Source organism: Balaenoptera ricei, chromosome 12 (genome assembly GCF_028023285.1).
Source record: "Balaenoptera ricei isolate mBalRic1 chromosome 12, mBalRic1.hap2, whole genome shotgun sequence".
NCBI lineage: Eukaryota > Metazoa > Chordata > Mammalia > Artiodactyla > Balaenopteridae > Balaenoptera > Balaenoptera ricei.
The window spans coordinates 84901232-84922734 of NC_082650.1; the positions used below are offsets into that span (position 1 = coordinate 84901232).

The following is a 21503-nucleotide window of genomic DNA, read 5'->3' on the forward strand; positions in this document are numbered from 1 at the left end:
TGTATATGTGGCTTGAGTTTATTTTAGTGGCCTCACTTTGGAAGGCTCAGTTCTTTCACTAGAGGAAGCCAAAGTTTCAATATATAATTTGTTTTTCTTTTGGGCCAACTAATTTCCCTAGAGCAGCGTCTTCTACTCTCTTCCCTCAGGAAAATAAGCCCACCTGTCAGCGTTCATTTCACAAACTTGTACTTAATTCCCCTGTTTCTGTTTCCAATAAAGCACCTTGGCTCCACCCTGAACTGGTCCAACCTCTCTAGAAGGAAACCGCTCACACAGAACTTCTGAAGGATCTTGAAATGCTAATCCCCAGGCTTCAGTGATGTATATATGAGTCTTCGAGTGCTGGATTCAGATTCCGACACCAGGGACCTGAGTCCTACCTCTTGCCAAGTCCCTAGCCTTGTCCTGGGGATCAAGTGACATAATATAGCAGAAATACTCTGCACACTTGTGAACAGAAGCACTTCACAAGTCTTAGGCATTATTAATAAAAGTGGTGACATTGGGGCAGGTATTCAAAATGTTACTGAGGGCTGCTTTCTTTTCCTAGACTGCTCCGCTTGAAAGGAAAAGTTAATTTAAATGAATCATGCAAAGATGTTGACACAACTGAGTTTACTGCAAGCTGCTGGGGTTGTAAACTTTTCCCTAAAACCCTGAAATGCTGGTTAATTTAGTTGTCTCACCGACTGAACGACAAAGCAATCTGGGCATCTCCAGTGCCCTTTACGAAGACAGCAGCTCTGGCTCCAAACAAATGAGACTGGTGTTGGTCTTGATGCTTTGTGTGATCAGCAAACCAAGGCAGGTTTATTGCGTAAGAAAATGCATGGATCAGCAAATGAGGCTTGTTGCTTAATCTAAAGCATCCTTAAAATAAATGTCTACAATCTATAATCTAAAGCTTAAAGCCCTGACTTCTGGCTAGGGGTTACAGCAAGGAAAAACAATGAATACATTTAATAATTATATCATTATTCTTATGTCTAATAAATTACATTTGGACAGAGGAACAATCACTTTTTAAATTGGTAATTAATGAAACTATGATTAGATTTAAAGGTATTCTTGAACATTTCAAGCCTTTCATTTTATATTCTTTTTTGTTCAGAACAACACATAAGTTAGAGTTTTAAGTAAAAAAACAATTAATGATTTCACTCCACAGTTACCTCCCTTGGTACAAGTTCAATTATTGATCGCAATATATATTAAGTAACTCAGTTCCATAAAATAAAAATCTAGATCTTTAAGTAAACTTTGCAATCAGCCTCTTCGCTTTTTACGGCTGACCTCAGAGGAAGGCCTTGCCTTGCTTTGGCTGTTGGCCAAAGGCTGTTGGTATAAATGCCTCCGGTCCAAAGACTGCCTGCAGGAATGGTAATCCGTTTTCAAGTTCAATTGGAAATTTTTTTTTTTTTGCACAATTTGCTAGTTAATAATGATGAGATAGATCACAAAGTCCCTCCTACTATTCTCTGTATCTGTCTTGTGCAGTATGATAGCCAGTAGCCGTGTATGGCTACTGAACACCTGAGACGTGGCTGGTGCCTCCCAGGAACTGAATTTCTAAACGTAAACAGCCACCTGCAGCTCTTGGCAACTGTTTTGGGCTGCAGAGCTGGAAGCTCTGTGTCATCACAAGGGATCCACGGCTCAGAAATTCCTCAAAGGGCTCACTTTCCAACAGGACAGCCGATGGTCTAAGATTTTTTTGATGCAGTCCCCTTTTATACCCAGAAGTATCAAGGATCTGTACACAGAAGTGGTTGTACTTCGAGTACATGCTGATTGAGAAAACATACAATACAAAAAGCTAGTAAATAATTTCGCGAGGATCTTAAATAAGTTTGAACTTTATCCATGCCGACAGCACGGCCACGCTCCTGAGAGCAGGCAGCCTAGGTATGTGCAAGGTGTACCACTGGTTCCCTGCGTGGACAGGGCTTGCTGCCCGAATGGATGCAAGGAACCCAGGGAGTAGCTCTGCATTCACAGGCCGGAAAGCATTCTTCCAGAACTGAAAGGTGAATACGTTAAAGAGCAACTGAAAGATAAAAATAGCAAGGAGAGGGCTTCCCTGGTGGCGCAGTGGTTGAGAATCCGCCTGCCAATGCAGGGGACACGGGTTCGAGCCCTGGTCTGGGAAGATCCCGCGTGCCGCGGAGCAACTGGGCCCGTGAGCCACAACTACTGAGCCTGCGCGTCTGGAGCCTGTGCTCCGCAACAGGAGAGGCCGCGATAGTGAGCGGCCTGCGCACCGCGATTAAGAGTGGCCCCGCTTGCCGCAACTAGAGAAAGCCCTCGCACAGAAACGAAGACCCAACACAGCCAAAAATAAATAAATTAATTAATTAAAAAAAGTGCATTAGAAGTATGGGGACACCTCATAAGCAGTTAAGAAGCGCCAAAGGGTGGAGGCTCTCTGCTGGGGCATTTTATGTGCACCCCGGCGTGCGTGACGCCCCTTTTCATCATGGCCCTGTCATTCGGCCTCAGATCTTCAACTCCTACGACTCAGGGATCTTTCCTTCAGCAAAACAAAGTTTACTTTATCTTTGGCGCCTCTTTAAAACCCGGAACTTTTAAAACTAGAGCCTCTCAGTGGCGTGCATTACACGTCATGTGCAACGGTCAGGAGTCACAGCACAGCTTGCTCTAAACACTAATACCCTCATTTAGTCACAGATACAAAGGGGTCTCCTTCCTGATGCAGCCCCTCCCCGCCTCCCCCCACCCTGCGGCCACAGGCAGAGCCTGCGGGGTCGGGGTTGTGTCGTGGTTGCCGCCCTCCACCCCTGACGGGAACCTGCAAGGTACGTGAGAACAGCGGGCCCGCTACTGTAGCAGGAACCTCAGTCACCGCCCTGAGCCCCTTGGTTCTGCAGGTCGGGGGCGTCCGCTGCCTGGCATGGAGGGATGTTATATAATCATGTTGTCTACAATTAAACACGAACTCACAGCATGGATCTAGAGGAAAACATATTTTGTCATTCTTAAGCTGTTTCTAGGGTGGTTCTACTCCCAAAAGGTATGGATGGCAAAAGGAGAAGCATTCCTTTTACTGCTGAAGCAAATCCTGAGTTATTGAAACGAAGATTAAATGCTGAACAACCTATGTATTATGAGTTAGCTTCAAATGATATGCTTACTACTTCATATGCTCAAACATCGATGTATCCCATAATTCCAGCTCTTAAAATAAGAATTTCCAGTTATTGCTCTGGATGGCATTACAAGTGATTCCACGAGTACCTAACCCTGACATTCTAAACAAGTACGTTGCTCCTCAGAACGGTGGCACACATCTGGCAGCAGAAGGTAATTGCAAGGCAGGCACTGATGCTGTGTTCTGCTCCATCACTGAATGAGCAATGATCCTTCACCAAGTAATTCATGAGACATTCTAGGGCATTCCAGGAGCAACACGACTGCTGGCCCCGGCATGGCTCTGCTGGTGCCGTTAGTTAATCCGAACAGAGCGTGGACCGTTGGCTGAAAATACATAGTATTCTTTTCTCTTTGGGAGTGGGGAGCACTTGACCAAATCTAAGACTGTACATTAAGCTCCAGCTTCGTTTTTAAAAACAAAACCAAAGAGCAGCTCCCCTAAGCAAGGGCACAGAGGGACCGGCCCACGACCCAGCGCCTGCAGAAACAGGTGTTGCCGTCTCCCCAGTACACTGACGTTTACCTGGATGAGGTTGGCAGCTGGGTTCCTTCTTTTCTCAAAGTGCTTCTGGCGGTGCTGTTCTTGTACTTTTAATGCAAAACCTGAGCCAAGAATGCCCTGCAACAAAATACGGAAATAGCGCTGAAAATTTTTTTCCCCCAAACACCGTTAAATAATACAAATATTTTTTAAAAAACCCTCTAAGGAGAGTCTGAGAAGAGGCGAACAGTATGCAACCTGTCCCTAAACTCATTAAAACAAACACGATTTCCTCTACTATAACACGTCGGCCAACGGCAAGTAGCTGGGCAGGAGGCAGAAGGACGTCTGCCCTTCCGGAAGTCACCAGGCCCTACGGTCTCTTATGCGGTAGGAGGAGTCACCACAATTCCAAATAAAAATCACCATTTAAAAAAATGTTTTTGCGTGGCCTTCTCTGTGGCATTTCTTTACGCCTAAGTCAGAGAGAATGGTCCTATCCAGTGGTGGACAGAGGGGGATGAGGACTTGGCGCTGTTAACTGTCTCGCGGATGTGGACGTGGGAGCTTTCCCAGCACTCTGACGACACTACCTGATTTTATACTTTCCATTCACGAAATGGTGGGGGAGGGAGCGTTTAAGGTTAATCCTCAGCGATGCTATAATTCTACACCGACCAAAGGAAAGTAACCGTGGGGAAGGACAGTTGTCCAGATGAGACAGACACGCACTCAGTTTTGGAGACGTAGAAGGTTTGCCGTTTTGCGTGTGTGTCCAGTAAAGGCAAGAGCACAGGTCAATGCAAAGCACCTTCCTGTCTACCTGAGTCTTAACGGCACACGCTGAGCGTGACTTGCCCTCTTGGTCCTGGCTCACCGGTCGGATCTGGGGTTGGTAAGCGAGCGGTCCCTTCTGTGTTTATGCTAGCTTTTGGCTGGTTTGCTTCCTTCTGCGCATTGTCTCCACCTGCCAAAGTTTCGGCTCTCTGACACGGCCCCTCTTTTCAGTCTGCTTTGGTCTAAATTTGTGGCATCAAGATGCTTCGTCTCAGCCTTGAGTTGAGGCTGGCTTTGGAGTTTGCTCAGTTCAGTCTCCGGGCTTTGTCTCTAAGCCTCCACTTTATTGGTGTGGGACGCGGAGCCCCTCTGCTTTCAAGTCTGGGATTTTAGTTGCTAGCTGTAAGTTATTAGCTTCTTATGAAACTTCAAGGTGTCTAACCCTTAGGTTACAGCCGGGCATTTTATAAGCTCTAAGTCAGTATTTGCCACAGGTAAGGACCGCCTATTTTTCTCTTCTTCACATGTTTGAAGTCACTCAAAGATAGTACAGGCTGCTCAAGGGGGTGATGGGTCTAATCCTTGGGAGGTGTTAGGTCTCAGTGGATGAAAACTTGGCGAGGACATTTTTGGGTTCTAGGTAACCTTTAACCTTCCTTCTCATCCTGAGATTCCACAATTCTGAGTACCTCTGTGACAATGACCAGATAATAAATAACACAATTCTGTTTAAAATGCAGTTACGATGACGACAGTATTGCCATTAATGAGCAGTGACCGACTCCCCCATCGGTCAGGACGAGGGGCTGCACCGTGAGATGAGGAACGGCGTCTGAGGTCTGTTCCATCTCACTCCCTTAGTGACTGTGCAGCCTGAGGTCCTCACCTCATGCAGGCTGTGACCGAGCAAACCAAGCTCTATGAAAACCTGGTCTGTAGGATCTTATGTGTAGATTTAAACCACATTTCCCTCCATTTAGAGGTTATAAAAATGGCCTTCTGTTTCCAAATCCAAATCAACTCTTAGTTATGTATAACTCCTAAATTTCTTGCGGCTCCTTAAGAGCATTTAGGAAAAATTTAATTATTTTCCTTCTAATGTCATTTTTCATGAAGTTTAAACATGTTAAGAGACTATGAAACAGCAGAATTTATAGCATATATTTATAGTATGTATATTATGTATTTATATTATATGCATAGATGTGTATAATCTACTTAGAGGAAGCATAATTTAGATTTTACAGGCATTGAGTTAGCAGCAATAGCTACCATTTTTGAGCATTCATTATATAAATATGAAGTTCAGAGTTAGATCCCTTTTGGAAAATGAAGACAGGCCAGGCCCTACATAGCACAAACCTACCACCTGCCAAACAAACTACAGTGTGGTGAAAATCACATTGGCAGTGCTTAGAAACACTCGCTAGTAGATGGCAAATGTCGTCTGCATGTCTCCTGGCCAGACTGTGCATTACAGCAGTCACTGCACCAGCTCTGCTCATCGTCTTCTTACGGCTGCTGTCCAATCCTGCCCCACCTCCCTCCGTCCCCCGCTCAGAAACAGAAACACAAGGCTGGTAAAATAAAGCCTGTTATGTTACATATATATCCCGTAAGTTACATAAGTATATATACATGTAAATATAACTTACGTGCTATTCCTTCCTTCCAGTATCCATACTGATAGATACAAAGTCTCAGAAACTGATTTTTGTTTTAATTCATTTCCTAAGATCAGATAACTTAAATTTTGAGGTTTTAAGTTTTAGAAGTACTACATAAACACCAAATAGAAAGAAAACATGTATTGGTCAGTATTTAAAATATTTATCCCTTGTTTAATTATAGTTAAAATATACTCCCTTCCAGATTAGAAGAGCCTATCTGTGTCCCCCAGCCCTGCACTTGGCGAACAGGCTAGACAGAAAGATCCTCTCAGCAGGAGGTAAGGGGCTTCCGCAGGTGGAGAAAGGCCTGCCCCGCAGGGCGAGGTTGGGCAGGGGTCTCAGGGAAGGGGACCCCTGGTGGAGTTGGAGGTCTGTGTGACTCTGTGATGTGCGGGAGAGTCCTTCTGCTTTGAGGGAAAGATGGGGAAAGGAGCTTCTCTTTCTTGGTCCTCGGTTTCCTGGGTAGAAGGACCTCCAACAGGGATGGGCCACAATCCACCTCTGACTTTTCTTAGCAAAGTGCCAATATGTTCTCCTAATTTCAATCCGACACCCCTGCCGGCCCACGGGTGCACAAGACATAATGGCATTTCCAGCCACCTTGTTTCATTAAAGGTATGCGGGAGCCACTGAGTCTTTCATTCAAGTAAGAACTCAGTACCTAACGTGAGGCTGCAGTAAAAAGATCCATGGTGAAGCCTACTTTGCTTGGCACTGTTAGGGCGTGTTCTACGCAAGCAAGATGTTCAGATCTCCAACATGTATGAATTTAATTTGCATATAAAATTGTAATCACTTTATGGGGAAACCTTTACAAGAAAGACCACTTAGTCTCTGACCCTTAACCTAAGAGCCACACAACTGAACCTCCTGTGATGGTCCACGGTCTCGGGATGGAGGCAGGGTGTCTCACCGGGCGGAAGCAGCAGCGCCCGGAGGTGGGCTGACCTTCAGGCCAAGTGGCCCAGGTCTTTACACCTTTGGACACTTATGTCTGCTCACTTCTTACCCTTTTCTTTTCCCTCCCTTGCTGTTACCTCTTTCTGGTCTACTGTGTGTTCTATCACCGTACTTCTACGTTGCTGTCTATAGTCCTCAGAGGTATGAAACCACAGAGCTCAGTTTACCAGACATTTCTCTAAATTAAGCAAAGGTTATGAACGAGCCTCGAGGCTCTCCTGGGAGGACGGCACACACACGGGTGCCCATGGGAACAGCCCAGAGGGGGGAACAGCCCAGAGGGGGCCTCCTTCCCTGCCTGTAGTTCTTCGAGGGATCACACGGGTTGTTACATGTGTGGCCTCAGGATAAGTATAAACACAACAGAGGCAGATCTTTTGTGCCATTATTTTGCGAAAAGAGCACGAGACTGCATTTTACTGTTTCTAAAGGTATTTTCCTGTAGGGAATCTGGTTACTGAGTGGGTCTCTGCCCTGGTCTGAATTGCTGAGGTTGCCAGATTCAGTTGACTCTGGATAAGTGAGACACTTTTTGGACTCTGCTTCATTTTGTCACAGCAGGAAACACATACATCATGAAAATTTTCTTTGTGACAAGCACCTGACTTAACGTCATTGCTCTTAACAGATTTTCTCTGGGTGTGATAATTTTTCCTACCTGATATTGATAAAGAAATGTACTCAGGGTCTCTGTTACGGGCTGACTTGTGTCCAAAATTCATAGGTTGTAGTCCTAATCACCAGGACCTCAGATGTGACCTTATTTGGAGAAAAGGTCTTTACAAAGGTGATCAAGTTACAGTGAGCTCATTAGGGTGGGCCCTAACCTAGTATGTCTGGTGTCCTTTTTTTTTTTTTTTTAATTAATTAATTAATTAATTAGTTTATTTTTAGCTGCGCTGGGTCTTCGTTGCTGCACGCGGGCTTTCTCTAGTTGTGGCGAGCGGGGGCTACTCTTCGTTGTGGTGTGCAGGCTTCTCATTGCGGTGGCTTCTCTTGTTGCAGAGCATGGGCTCTAGGCTTCAGTAGTTGTGGCACGTGGGCTCAGCAGTTGTGGATCACAGGCTTAGTTGCTCCGTGGCATGTGGGATCTTCCCGGACCAGGGCTCCAACCTGTGTTCCCTGCACTGGCAGGTGGATTCTTAACCACTGCGCCACCAGGGAAGCCCCCCTGGTGTCCTTTTAAGAGGAAATCTGGACACAGACATGGGCAGAGGGAAGATGATGTGAAGACACAGTGATCAGACGGCCGTCTACAAGCCCTGGAAGAGGCCTGGCCACATCCTCCCTTGCAGCCCTCGGAAAGAACCAGCCCTGCCAGCTCCGTGATCTTGGACTTCCAGCCTCCAGAACTACGAGACAACAAAGTTCTGTTGTTTAAGTCAAGCCTACCAGTCCGTGATGCCCTAGCAAACCAACACAATCACACGTGGGTAGCACATGACAAACCCGGATTCAAAGCGGGGTCTGATGCCGTGCTCTCGCGTGGTCTCTTGGGCCCCTTCTCTGCCCTTGGATGGTCCGGGGTGCAACCAGCTGGTCAGTCTGGAGCTGAGCACTGGCCACGGGAAGGACAAGGGGTCCCAGGCAGAGGGGGAGCCCCGCAGCTACAGGCTGTGGTGCTGAAGGCCCCACCCCCTTGGCTCCTGGGAGGGGTGCCCCGGGGTCTCTGCAGCAGAGGCTGTGACGTGAGTCAGCCTGTGTCTGGGGCAAGACCGAGGCTGCTGTTGCCTAAGCGGGACGGCGGCCACGGCTCTCACAGTCCTGCTTGTCGCCTCCTCTCCAACAAGGGGAAGCCAAAAGTGAGATCTTGGGGAGGGGGGCAAGTTGTAATATTCTGACCAAGTGCCTTTGAAGACACAAGAGGATAAAACAATCAGAAAGGAAGGCTTCATCCAGTACGGAGAAAATAATCAGAAGCTTAAGAGAAGGTAAGTGTGTTCGTCATTCTGATAAGAAACTGGTTGTTAGCAAAAATCAATGATGACACAAGGAATAAATCATCTGACACATTAAAAACCCTTTAAATTCGTATGCTTTTCACTCAAGTGGATCCGAGAGGTAGATAGTCCACGTGGGCACATGCATCTCTTCAGGCGTGCACACCTTATGCACCTAATGGGAGCCATCAGTTCAAGAGGAGGATATCTTTAAATCTTGACACATATTTTCAATGTATTAGTAGCCTGTTGCCTGAGAGGTGGTGTGGCCTGAATTATCATTTGGTCCTAAAGCCTCAGCTGGTATAAAACTCTCGGGTTAAGCGACTCCAAGGGAAGACCATATTTTATAAATTATCCAACTAGATACATATAGAAAAGTCAACATTACATCAGAAAAATGATATTAGTAAACGCTATAGCTATGTTCTAGGGCATACCGTTTTGTGAAAGCTCGTGCTAATAAACCACCAAGATCCAACTGAAAGTGCTTAATTTTTGCAAAGATACTCACAGCAGGAAGCGCAAAGAAAGAAATGCCCAGGAGTGCAAAGCCTGCAGAGAGCAGCCTTCCCAGCCAGGTCAGGGGGGTTTTGTCTCCATAGCCAATTGTGGTCAACGTTATCTGAAAACAAAATAAATAGGACGTGCAGCTTAAGTACTTGAGAGGAAAGTCAGGACCCATGAACAGGAGGCAAAGCAACGTTTCCACTAAATCATCATTCAACCAGTCTGGTTGGTGCATTTTATTACTGTGCTTTAATTTTCCATGACGCATAACAGAACTTCTCTTTGTTTAAGGAAGGGAATAACCTACATACTTGTTCCTCCCTTATAACACAATTTTCCATCTTTTCTAAGTGCATTCAAAGAAAGGCTATATTATATAGTAAGTGGATAACCATCAGTGATACAGAAATGATAGCACTATGGATTTAGGACTGGATCAGTACACAAAACAATAATTTATGTTAATTCAGGCTGTCCATTTATTTCTTTGGTGGGCATTTCCTGAAGGTCTGGTGTGTGCAAGGTATGTGTTTTGATTTGTAGTGGAACAAAAATGAGAGGTACATAGCTCCTGTCCTGAGATATTTATGGCGTAAGAGGGGACATATGTCACACACAAATCATTAAAACGCAGAATAGGGCAAGACAGGTATTAGGATGAATGCACGAAATAATTTGCTGCTCAAATTCAAAGAAGAGATTATTACCAGCTTCAGGTATTGAAGAAGCTTTGTTGGGAAGATGTCATCATACCCAGGCTCTGAAGGAGGGGTAATATTTTGAGAGGCAGAAATGATAGAGTGATCTAGGGAGGGCAAACAGGTGACCAGCTGCACAGCGGTGAAATAAACAGGGTGGGTTCTGGAACGTGTATTCAGTTGGGCCGGAGCACAGTGGGTCTGAAGAAGAGGCTAACCAGCTACACTGAAGCTGGACCAGGGAGTATCTTTGAAAAATGATCCCTGCGTCATGTCTCCCCAATGGTCAACTGTTCCAGGGGCTGCCCATGTGCCTTGGAACAAAGCCCCGGCTCCGCTCCAGGACCGACGAGGTTCTGCCTGATCTGGCAGAACGATGGGGCAACTGAATCGGAACAGCGGGAGTGGGGCAGTACGGGGTGGAGAGTAAAGAGATGCGCTGAGAGGAAGTTCAATAGAAGCGTGTCTGAGAGGAAGGGGAAGACGAAATCTACATGACTTGAAAGTTTCAACTGGGAAGATGACTGCCCCATAAATAGAAATATGATAATGAGAAAGACGAGGGTTTGGAGCAAAGAAGAAGAGTGGCTTTCAAGTGAGGGTTTTTAAACTATCAGTATGACGCTGATCTAGAAATGTCTGAGCAACGCATTAAGAAGGAGAGCTTGAGTCTTGAGAGAGAGATTGAGGTTGGAGTGAAATCTGGGTTTTGGAATAGGGCACCGAGCGACCCTTTAAGCTCTGTGAAGAAATGACGTTGCAAAGGGTGCAAAGAAGGGGCCAAGGGCACCTCCTCAGGAGACACAGACATGTAAGGGACGGATGGGAAAGGAAAGTCAGAGGAGAATACGGTTTTTCAAAAGTAGGAGGACTAGGAATGGGTTATATAAACGGAAACTCAATGAAGAGAGTTTCACAGAGGACCAGGTGAGCCCTGATGCCACAGGCTCAGGGAAAACAAGGAGAATGAGGACTGAGAAAAGATGTGGACACGGAGACAGGGGTCACTGGTGATGTCTAACAGCGGCGGTTTTGGGCAGGTTGTCCTCCCCGGGCTTTGAAGGAGGGCCAATAAATTGAGAGGCAGAAATGGTGGAAGAAGAGACACTCTGTGATGGAGACCCTCCAGAAGCGCTCGGCTCAGCTGACCACCCCTTCCTAGACCCTCTCCTCTCTCCTCACTTCTGTGGTTTTCCTTTTACATCTTTGGCGGCTCCTTTTATGTGGCTCCTCTTACTCCAGCCAACCTTCAAATATTGGATTCTTAAGCTTTGCTTCTGGGTCTTTTAAAAATTCTGTTCTTCTCAGGACTTCCCTGGTGGCGCAGTGGTTAAGAATCTGCCTGCCAATGCAGGGGACACGGGTTCGAGCCCTGGTCCGGGAACATCCCACATGCTGCGGAGCAACTAAGCCCGTGCGCCGCAACTACTGAGCTTGCGCTCTAGAGCCCGTGAGCCACAACTACTGAGTCCACGTGCCACAACTACTGAAGCCCACGCACCAGAGCCTGTGCTCCACAACAAGAGAAGCCACCACAATGAGAAGTCCGTGCACTGCAACGAAGACCCAACGCAGCCAAAAATAAGTAAATGAAATAAATAACTTTATAAAAAAATAAAAATTCTATTCTTCTGTAACTTTCCTTCCCCCTGTCCCCTCCGTTCTCTCTCTTCCCCAGCGACGTGAAATGCGCTCATGGGTTATAAATACCATTTTTATGCTGAACACACTGAGTTTCTACCTCCAGGCCAGACCACTCTTCTGAGCTCTGGATTCACACGTCTGCAGCGGGTAATTCTGTTGGGATGCTGCACAGTCATTTAAATTGAACATGTCTAGGGACTCCCCTGGCGGTCCAGCGCTTAAGACTCCACGCTTCTCCTGCAGGGGGCGCGGGTTGGATCCCTGGTCGGGGAACTAGGATCCCGCATGCTGCATGGCCAAAAAAATAAATAAAGTAAAATAAAATAAAAGCAGGTGTTGTGAATTAAAGGATGTGAAACAAATTAAAAAAAATAAACTGAACATGTTTAGAACAGAAATTGTATCATCCTAAACCCGCCGCTCCCCGATGACACCCCCTCCTGGTCGAGAGCCCCACCGTCCACCGTGCCGCTCCATCAGAAGCCTCGGGGCACCGCTGCTGCCCCCTCCCCGCAGGCGTCTCTCTGAGTCCCTCAGCAGGTTCCGCTGCTTTGATGTCCCCAACCCCACTGCCTCTCTCTGTCATCACGGCCACCACCGCAGGTCGGGTTGCTAGAGCAGCCTCTTTTTTTCTTAGACGATAATTATTCCAGTTTTATTAAGGAATGGTTGACATGCATCACTGTTTAAGGTGTATGGCATGATGGTTTGATTGACACGTACTGTGAAATGACAACCACAACAGGGTTAGTGAAAATTCATCATCTCATAGAGATGCAGAGAAAGAAAAGAGTGATGAGAACTTTTAGGCTTTACTCTCTTAGCTTTCCTGTGTATCATATGGGAACGTTAACTACAGTCACCACGTGGTCCTAACACCCCTGCTACTAGTTTATCTTATAACTGGACGTTGGTGCCTTTTGACCACCTTCCTCCACTCCCCGCCCCTCTCGTAACCACAAATATCATCTCTTTCCGTGGTTTTTTTTTGGTAAGCTCCCACATATAAGTGAGATCACACAGTCTCTGTCTTTGTCCGCCTTGTTTCACTTGGCGCTCAAGGTCCATGCACGTGGTCGCGGACGACAGGGTTTCCTCGTTTTCATGGCTGAGTAGCACCGTCGTGTATACACCACACCTGCCTGCACACTCACCGCCGTGCACCCTGAGGCCGCCCCTGTGTCCTAGCTCATGGGCATCATGAGCCGCTGTCTCTCAGTTGCTCTTTCTGCTTTTGCTCTGGCCTCTCTCAGTTCCTTCTCTGCACACCTGCAAGGGCTATTATTTTCTTACTCCTCTCTAAAAATCCTTCCATGGCTATTCACCAAATACAGAATAAATTCTAAGCTCCTAGCTATGCACCTCGTGACCTGGTCTCTGCCCAAGTCTCCAAAGCCACCCTGGTCCCCCCTTGCTCACTGCACTTTAACTACAGTGTCCTTTCAGCTCCTCCAACGGGCCAGGCTATCCTGCCACAGGGCCTTTGCACACTCTGCTCCCTCAGTCCCCAGTCTTCCTGGGGTTCCTTCTCATCCTTCAGGTCTTCTCCAAAACACTCTGTCCTCAGAGAGGCCTCCCCTGCCCACTGTCCACAGGCGGCCTCTGGTCTCTCTCTGTCCTGCTCGTTTCCTGTCAGCACTTATCATGAGGGGTAGTCCACTACTGCTCTACTTTCCTCTGGGGAGGGGTCCTTATTTCCTCTACTAGAAGGAGGGACCGTGTCTTTATTCTTTGTTTTCTCTCTAACATCCAGCATGGTGTTTGCCACCAGAGTAAGAGGAACTCAATCAATATTTAGTAAATAAATAAAGAATTCTTTCAAGAACATTGGCAACAGAATGAGAAATATGGGGCCAGAACTCCTGGAAATCTCTGACGTGAGTGGGTGCTTTCTAGGATGTGTTTGTGCCTGTCTGCAGAGAGGCTGAGGCTGAGGAGGAGAGGGTGGGAGCTTTATGATGGGGGGGTACCCGAGGAGGAGGGGACATAGGGTCAAGGGCACGGTGGAGGGTTAGCCTTGGCAGTGTGAGAGGAGGGCAGGGCTGGAAACGCTCAGGCCAGTTCCCGTCAGCAGTGAAGGACAAGGAGGGTCACCTGTGGGGAGCAAAGGGCCTGGAACAGGAAAGGCCCAGGCTGTGAGGCTGTGAGGCTGTGAGAGGGAACTGGCAGTAGAACCCAGCAGCCAAGTGAATCACATGCCACCAGCAGTATGGGTAGAGGATTCTTGAAGGGATTCCTTGAGATTGCAGAAGCAGCATTCCTGGCTCCATTTTATTACAGGTTCCTAATTTTAAATATGTGGGAAAGATTTTAATCTATTATACCTTTCCTGCAAGATAGCTTAATACTTTGCAGTAGTTTATTAATAATAATAAAGGGAAGAAGAAATGTCATGGTTGGGTCACAGCAATAACTTTGCATTTCTCCGTCTGCTTTCCATTCCGATCACACATCTGAGCTGTTCTCCTTGGCTCAGTGCTCAGAGTGGGTTTTAACCCGCTGCCTCAAGACACAGTAAAGGGTGCCCGCACCCTCCTTTGAGCTCAGGCTGTCTCTCTTACAGGGCAGCCGGCGGGGAGATGAGGTGTCATGAGCCCCGAGAGCCGCCCCTGGGGTCCCGGGGGATGGTGGGGATCCCGCCCACCTGCTCCCCATGCCACCGGGGCCTGGGCTCTGCAAGACTTGGAGCTACCAGCTGCCCAGCTTGGTGGCAACCGCTTCCTCCGCCCGCCCGACTTCACAGTCGCTGGGGTGCTGCTTGGCTGAGGGCAGAGGGGCCTTCTGTTGCCAGGCGAGGCTCGGGAAGGATCCGGCAACAGGGTGTCAGGGAGGGGGGCGGGGGTTCCTTCGTTTCCTGCCTGGAAGGCAGATTGTTTCGCTTCTCGTGGCTGCAACGGGGACAACTGGGCCTCCTGCTCTGAACAGTGGGCATCACACTGACCCACCTGCTTGATGTGGCTGCCAGCTTTCTAAGGCAACGGCGGCTGCATTCGCCCAAACCCTCCCAGGTGAGGCCTGCAGGAAGGTCGCTGATTTCTTGACTTTCAGGTCAGGCTGTCCTCGAGGTGCCACGCTGCAGCTGTTACGGCTCTCCTCTGGTCCAAGCACCTGGCAGGCCCTGTGAAGGGTTCTGAGCTGCTCTTTGGCACAGGAGCTGGGGCTCAGCAGTGCACCCACTTCTGTCTTCCAGAAGCCACGAGAAGCTCCGGTGGCTGAGAGGCAGTGATGGTTTCATTTGGATGTCAAGTCAGAGGAAGGTCGGCTCACACAGAGCCCCGAAGACACCAGCTCCTCGGGAGCTCCCGGAAGGAACACCTGCTTGGTAGTCTGTACGTGTGATCTGCAGGGCTTGGCGGAAATCACGCCTGGAGGAGACCCACTGTACTGGGTGTAATTCCATTTTTGACGACTTCCAGGGCTTATAGGAGCTATGCTGCTTAACATCTGCTGGATGGTGAAATTTAAAAAATTTATGTATTTATTTATGTACATATTTATTATCGATTCCTACTCACTGACTTTTTTTTTTTTTTTCTACTCATTGACTTTTGACCATGGTGTTGACAGTATCATTGGAAAGGTCATGAAGTTTTGAATTTACTTTGAACAATTAAAAGATAAACTTTAAAAAAGTTCCAATATCTCTTTCAGTGCAGCTTTAGCGAAGTGATACTTGCATTGAGCAAGAGGGCGCACTGACTGTCACACTTTATGACCGGAGGTGGAAGCTGGCAGGCCAGCCCGACAGGACAGACCAGGACGCAGAGGGACAGGCCCACTCGACCTGCTGCTGCAGCAGCTCAGCTCAGCGATGCCCGTGGTTCATGCTGTCTCTGCAGCTGGGCGTTTACTGGACGATGGGGTGGCGGGTGGGAGCAGCTCAGATACAGTTTCGCCCTCCTGCCCTGGAGCTCAACTGCAGTCATGCAGGTGAGAAACGGTATTCTCTGAAAGTCGGTGGGTTGTCAATATTGGCATGAAGGTGTAATTGTGGTGGCAAAGTCGGAGGTCAGCTCGGCGCACCTTAGTGGGTTCAAGCATCAAGTATTTCTTCCTCAGGAATAATACTGCAAAACAAATGCAAATTCGGGCCCAGGCTTTCCTGATTTTTTTTTTTTTTCCTTTAATGAGATGGCAGATGCTGTGTTCAGATTATAATTTAAACACTGGTTGGGCTACAGTTATTTGTTTGTTTTCAATAGCAGAATTAATTTGAGACCAGGAGATATAAATTTTATCTTCTTTTCTTCAAGCAACAAATCAACAAACTTTTATTGGTCTGGTTTTGAGGATACAGTCACGAATAGTAGTTTATAGCTAATGCATTCATGTGAACAATTAAGAATATACTATCTGTAGATTTCCACATCACAGCATAATTTCCCCCTTAGGGTCTTTTTAAAAAAATTATTTTTTATTTTATTTATTTATTTTTTCTTCCAGTTTTATTGAGATATTATTGACACACAGCACTGTATAAGTTCAAGGTGCACAGCATAATGCTCTGACTTGCACACATCATGAAATGATTATCTTACTAAGTTCAGTGACCACCCATCATCTCATACAGATACAACATTAAAGAAATGGAAAAATACTTTTATTGTTTTAAAATCTCTGAGGATTTATTCTGTTAACAACTTTCATATATAATGTACAGCAGTGTTCATTATACTTACCATGTGGTACATCACATCCCTAGTACTTATAGCTGGAAGTTTGTACCTTTGACCACCTTCATCCAATCTCCCCTCCCCTCCACTCCCCACCGTCTGGTGACCACAAATCTTATCTCTTTTTCTATGAGTTTGTTTGTTTTTGAGGTCTAATTGACCTACAACACTATGCTAGTCCCTGTTACACAACATAGTGATTTGGTATTTCTATAACATTTCAAAATGATCCCCACAATACGTCTAGTTATGATGTCATCATACAAAGACATCACATAGTTACTGGCTATATTTCCCACACAGTAACCTTTCACACCTGGGACTCATTTATTTGCAACTGAAATTTGTACCTCTCCATCTCCCTCACCTGTTTCTTCCCTCTCCCTCCCCTCTGCCCTCTGGCAACCACCTGTTTGTTTTCTACATCTGTAATTCTGTTTCTGCTTTATGTTTGTTCATTTGTTTTGTTTTTCAGATTCCACATATAAGCGACATCATACAGTGTTTGTCTTTCTCTGTGACTTATTTCACATGGCATAATGCCCTCTAGGTCCATCCATGTTGTTGCAAATGGCAAGATTTCATTCTTTTTATGGCTGAATAATATTCCATTGTATTTATGTACCACATCTTCTTTCTCCATTCATCCACTGATGGGCACTTAGGTTGCTTCCATAATTTGTAAGTAACGCTGCTATGAACATGGGGTGCATATATCTTTTCCAATTAGTGTTTTTCTTCTCTTTGGAGTGGAATTGAGGGATCAGTGGTAGTTCTAGTCTTAATGTTTTTTTTTTTTTTTTTTCTGTTTCCTTATTTATTTTCATTTTGGATGATCTGTCCATTGGTGTAAGTGAGGTGTTAAAGTCCCCCACTATTATTGTGTTACCGTCGGTTTCCTCTTTTATAGCTGTTAGCAGTTGCCTCTTATGTATTGAGGTGCTCCTATGTTGGGTGCATATATATTTATAATTGTCATATCTTCTTCTTGGATTGATCCCTGGATCATTATGTAGTGTCCTTACTTGTCTCTTGTAACATTCTTTATTTTAAAGTCCATTTTATCTGATATGAGTATTGCTACTCCAGCTTTCTTTTGATTTCCATTTGCATGGAATATCTTTTTCCATCCCCTCACTTTCAGTCTGTATGTGTCCCTAGGTCTGAAGTGGGTCTCTAGTAGACAGCATATATATGGGTCTTGTTTTTGTATCCATTCAGCAAGCCTGTGTCTTTTGGTTGGAGCATTTAATCCATTCACATTTAAGGTAATTATTGATATGTATGTTCCTATGACCATTTTCTTAATTATTTTGGGTTTCATTTTGTAGGTCCTTTTCTTCTCTTGTGTTTCCCACTTAGAGAAGTTCCTTTAGCATTTGTTGTTGAGCTGGTCTGGTGGTGCTGAATTCTCTTAGCTTTTGCTTGTCTGTAAAGCTTTTGATTTCTCCATCGAATCTGAATGAGATCCTTGCCAGGTAGAGTAATCTTGGTTGTAGGTTCTTCCCTTTCATCACTTTAAGTATATCATGCCACTCCTTTCTGGCTTGTAGAGTTGCTGCTGAGAAATCAACTGTTAACCTTATGGGAGTTCCCTTGTATGTTATTTGTCATTTTTCCCCTTGCTGCTTTCAATAATTTTTCTTTGTCTTTAATTTTTGCCAATTTGATTACTATGTGTCTTGGTGTGTTTCTCCTTGGGTTTATCCTGTATGGGACTCGCTGTGCTTCCTGGACTTGGGTGGCTATTTCCTTTCCCATGTTAGGGAAGTTTTTGACTATAATCTCTTCAAATATTTTCTCTGGTCCTTTCTCTCTCTCTTCTCCTTCTGGAACCCCTAAAATGCAAATGTTGTTGCGTTTAATGTTGGCCCAGAGGTCTCTTAGGCTGTCTTCATTTCTTTTCATTCTTTTTTCTTTATTCTGTTCCACAGCAGTGAATTCCACCATTCTGTCTTCCAGGTCACTTATCCGTTCTTCTGCCTCAGTTATTCTGCTATTGATTCCTTCTAGTGTAGTTTTCATTTCAGTTATTGTATTGTTCATCTCTGTTTGTTTGTTCTTTAATTCTTCTAGGTCTTTGTTAAACATTTCTTGCATCTTCTCCATCTTCGCCTCCATTCTTTTTCCAAGGTCCTGGATCATCTTCACTATCATTATTCTGAATTCTTTTTCTGGAAGGTTGCCTACCTCCACTTCATTTAGTTGTTTTTCTGGGGTTTTATCTTGTTCCTTCATCTGGTACATAGCCCTCTGCCTTTTCATCTTGTCTATCTTTCTGTGAATGTGGTTTTTGTTCCACAGGCTGCAGGATTGTAGTTCTTCTTGTTTCTGCTGTCTGCCCTCTAGTCTTAATGTTTTTGAGGAATCTCTATACTGGTTTCCATAGTGGCTTCACCAATTTACCTTCCCACCAACAATGCACGAAGGTTCCTAAGGGGGTCCTTTAAGGGAAGAAGATTCATGTTGACAGTTGTCAACAATCTCCTTCTCCATCCCCTCCCCTTCTCCCTTCCCCCCTCCCCCCCCCTTCCCCTTTCCTCCTCTTTGCTCTTTTTCTCTTCTCTCGAGTCTCTCTTCTCCCTTCTCTTCTCTTTGGGCCACTTCCTGAGCATACGGTTTCAGATAGTGGGTAGTCACAGAATCTGCACAGCCAATTTTGAAATTTGGTCACCTTGAACTAGTACATCAGAAAGATTTTTGATCTTCAAACATCAGAAACTCCTGTGTTGGTGCCATCATAAAATTTGGGTTCTGCTGTGGCAGGGAGCTCAGGGCATTAGCATTCCATACTGTTCTTCCAGGACTGTGGTCAAATATGTAGTAACAGTGGTGACTAACATCTGTCTAGTGCTTGATAAAGTACATCTATATGTCCTAATCTCATTTAATACACACAGCAACTTTGTGTTTGGGTACTATTCTTTTCTCAGTTTTACAGAGATGTTAAATAATTGCTTAATATCACACCTTTGCTAACAATGGGGCTGGAACCCTGGTCTCCTGACTATAATACGTTTTTTTTTTTCAATACAGCACGTGCTCAGTGCTTATGGAGTAATACTGAGCAAAAGTGTCCAGAGTCGCGTGTGCGGTGACAATTTTCAAGGAACAGACATCTTAGGAAAGAGTTCCCCACAGAGACTTATAACCAGTATACCCCATAAACGCCCTTAAGGTAGGCGTGGCACTTGGAGAGGTTATTAACCACTCGGCTGTTTTGGGGGGTAATGGCTGGGGTATGTGTGTCTCAGTTTTCACTTGGTCGTTAATAATCTTGAATGGTTAGAAGTAAAGTAAGGCTTGGATACCATCGGGTAATGCATTGGTAGTAAGAAACACAACTTTAATTAACTGTACCAGCAGATTTACTAAATCAGAAAGCCACAGCTTATATGAGGTGGCAGAAAACATTTTGTCCTGGTGAACCTGATGGAAGGAGGGTTGATTCTTGGAAGGGTAACAGATGTTATCAGTGACAAGGGTATCTTAGCTCTTTCCACAAATGTGCACCATTTCTTATTCTTAGATTTTGCAGGGGGATGAAACTCATGGCATATATTTGGGCTGTACAACCTGTTGAATGCAGAGCCTCCTATACTGATGCTTGGAGAAAGACTGTCAGGTCTTTAGCATGAATTCTGGGACTAACTCTGGCCGACACCAAATCCTCTACATGCCTGAAGGAATCATCTCAAGCACAGGTCTCAGGTGGAGGCTGTAGTTTTCAGATGCTTGCTCAAGAGTAGATTTACACCATCTGCTGTTGTTTGCGTCTTTTAAAAAACCCGTAACACTGTCTTCATCACAGGAATAATGGTAAATAGAAAGAAGACAAGCTGGCCTTCAAGAATAGGTCATTACCAGGAAAAATTACTTCAGGAGGATGGGATCTTAAGTTGTTTCAGCCAATCAAAAGGAAGAAAATAATAACAGGAAAGAAGGAGATCATAATCAAAAGTAACTGCGGGAAAACCTGTTTTTAAATTACTTCAGAATAAACCTAAAGCAACTGGAAAGGAGGGTAATAATAATAGGAAATAACATTAAATGGAACTCCACCCAGCAACCAGAAGGTCCTCTTGTCCCGGAGCCACAGCTGGGGCCTCAGCCTCCCTTCCCCCGCCGCACGTCCACTGTCATCAACGCCTCTTCAGTTGCTCCTTCAGCAGCCAGAACATCTTTTCATCGAAACCCCAGTTCCCACGCCCCTTCTGCGCTTAAGCCGTGGGTGTGCCAGGAAGGTACTGCTCTGTGTTCCTTGGCTGTAGCGGTTCTCCCACCTCACATCCACGGCAGCCGCATCTGTGGTTGGGTACCTGCCATGCGCTTAGGACCAGCCCTTTGTATCGATTACCCCACTTACTCAGTGGGCTGAGTACTGTTGTTCGCTAGTATGGAATTGTTTTCAGGTATCAAAGTTCTCTGAATTGTTATTGGCTCTGAGCAGTGCTGATGGCACTATGTGTTCCTCCTGCAGTTGGTTTGGGTACAGCCCTCAGTACCTTCTTAATGGAAGGGGTTTCGTATTTAATATTTAGAATTCACTGGGACACTGGATCCATAGCCTACAAATGGCATTTTATACTAATGTCGATACTTCCGGCATTTTTTTTTAAAATAAATGAGGATTTACTTTTTTTTTTTTTTTTTTTTCACCAAAGCCTAGCACTAAGAAACACTCCAGTTCAGGATGGTTTCACTTCCCTATGTATTCTGGATACTTCCTTAGTTAGCAAGGTGTCCATTACGTGCAACATGGACAATTTTATCTTTATTTTAATTTTTTTTAACATCTTTATTGGAGTATAATTGCTTTGCACTGGTGTGTTAGTTTCTGTTGTATAACAAAGTGAATCAGCTATATGTATACATACATCCCCATATCTCCTCCCTCTTGTGTCTCCCTCCCGCCCTCCCTATCCTACCCCTCTAGGCGGTCACAAAGCACCGAGCTGATCTCCCTGTGCGATGCA

At 45.6% G+C, this 21503-nt stretch overlaps 1 protein-coding gene across 5 annotated transcripts in view; it reads right to left on the reverse strand.

The window, feature by feature from the left end:
* The window catches only part of KCNQ5 (potassium voltage-gated channel subfamily Q member 5), a 572451-nt gene that overhangs the window by 80262 nt on the left and 470686 nt on the right, over nt 1-21503 (reverse strand). For all 5 annotated transcript variants that reach the window (XM_059941800.1, XM_059941798.1, XM_059941799.1 and 2 more), the window contains exons 6-7: nt 9517-9627; nt 3698-3793 (exon numbers count right to left, since the gene is read on the reverse strand). In XM_059941800.1, the coding sequence (XP_059797783.1) occupies nt 3698-3793; nt 9517-9627 (207 nt within the window). The remainder of the gene's footprint in view (nt 1-3697; nt 3794-9516; nt 9628-21503) is intronic.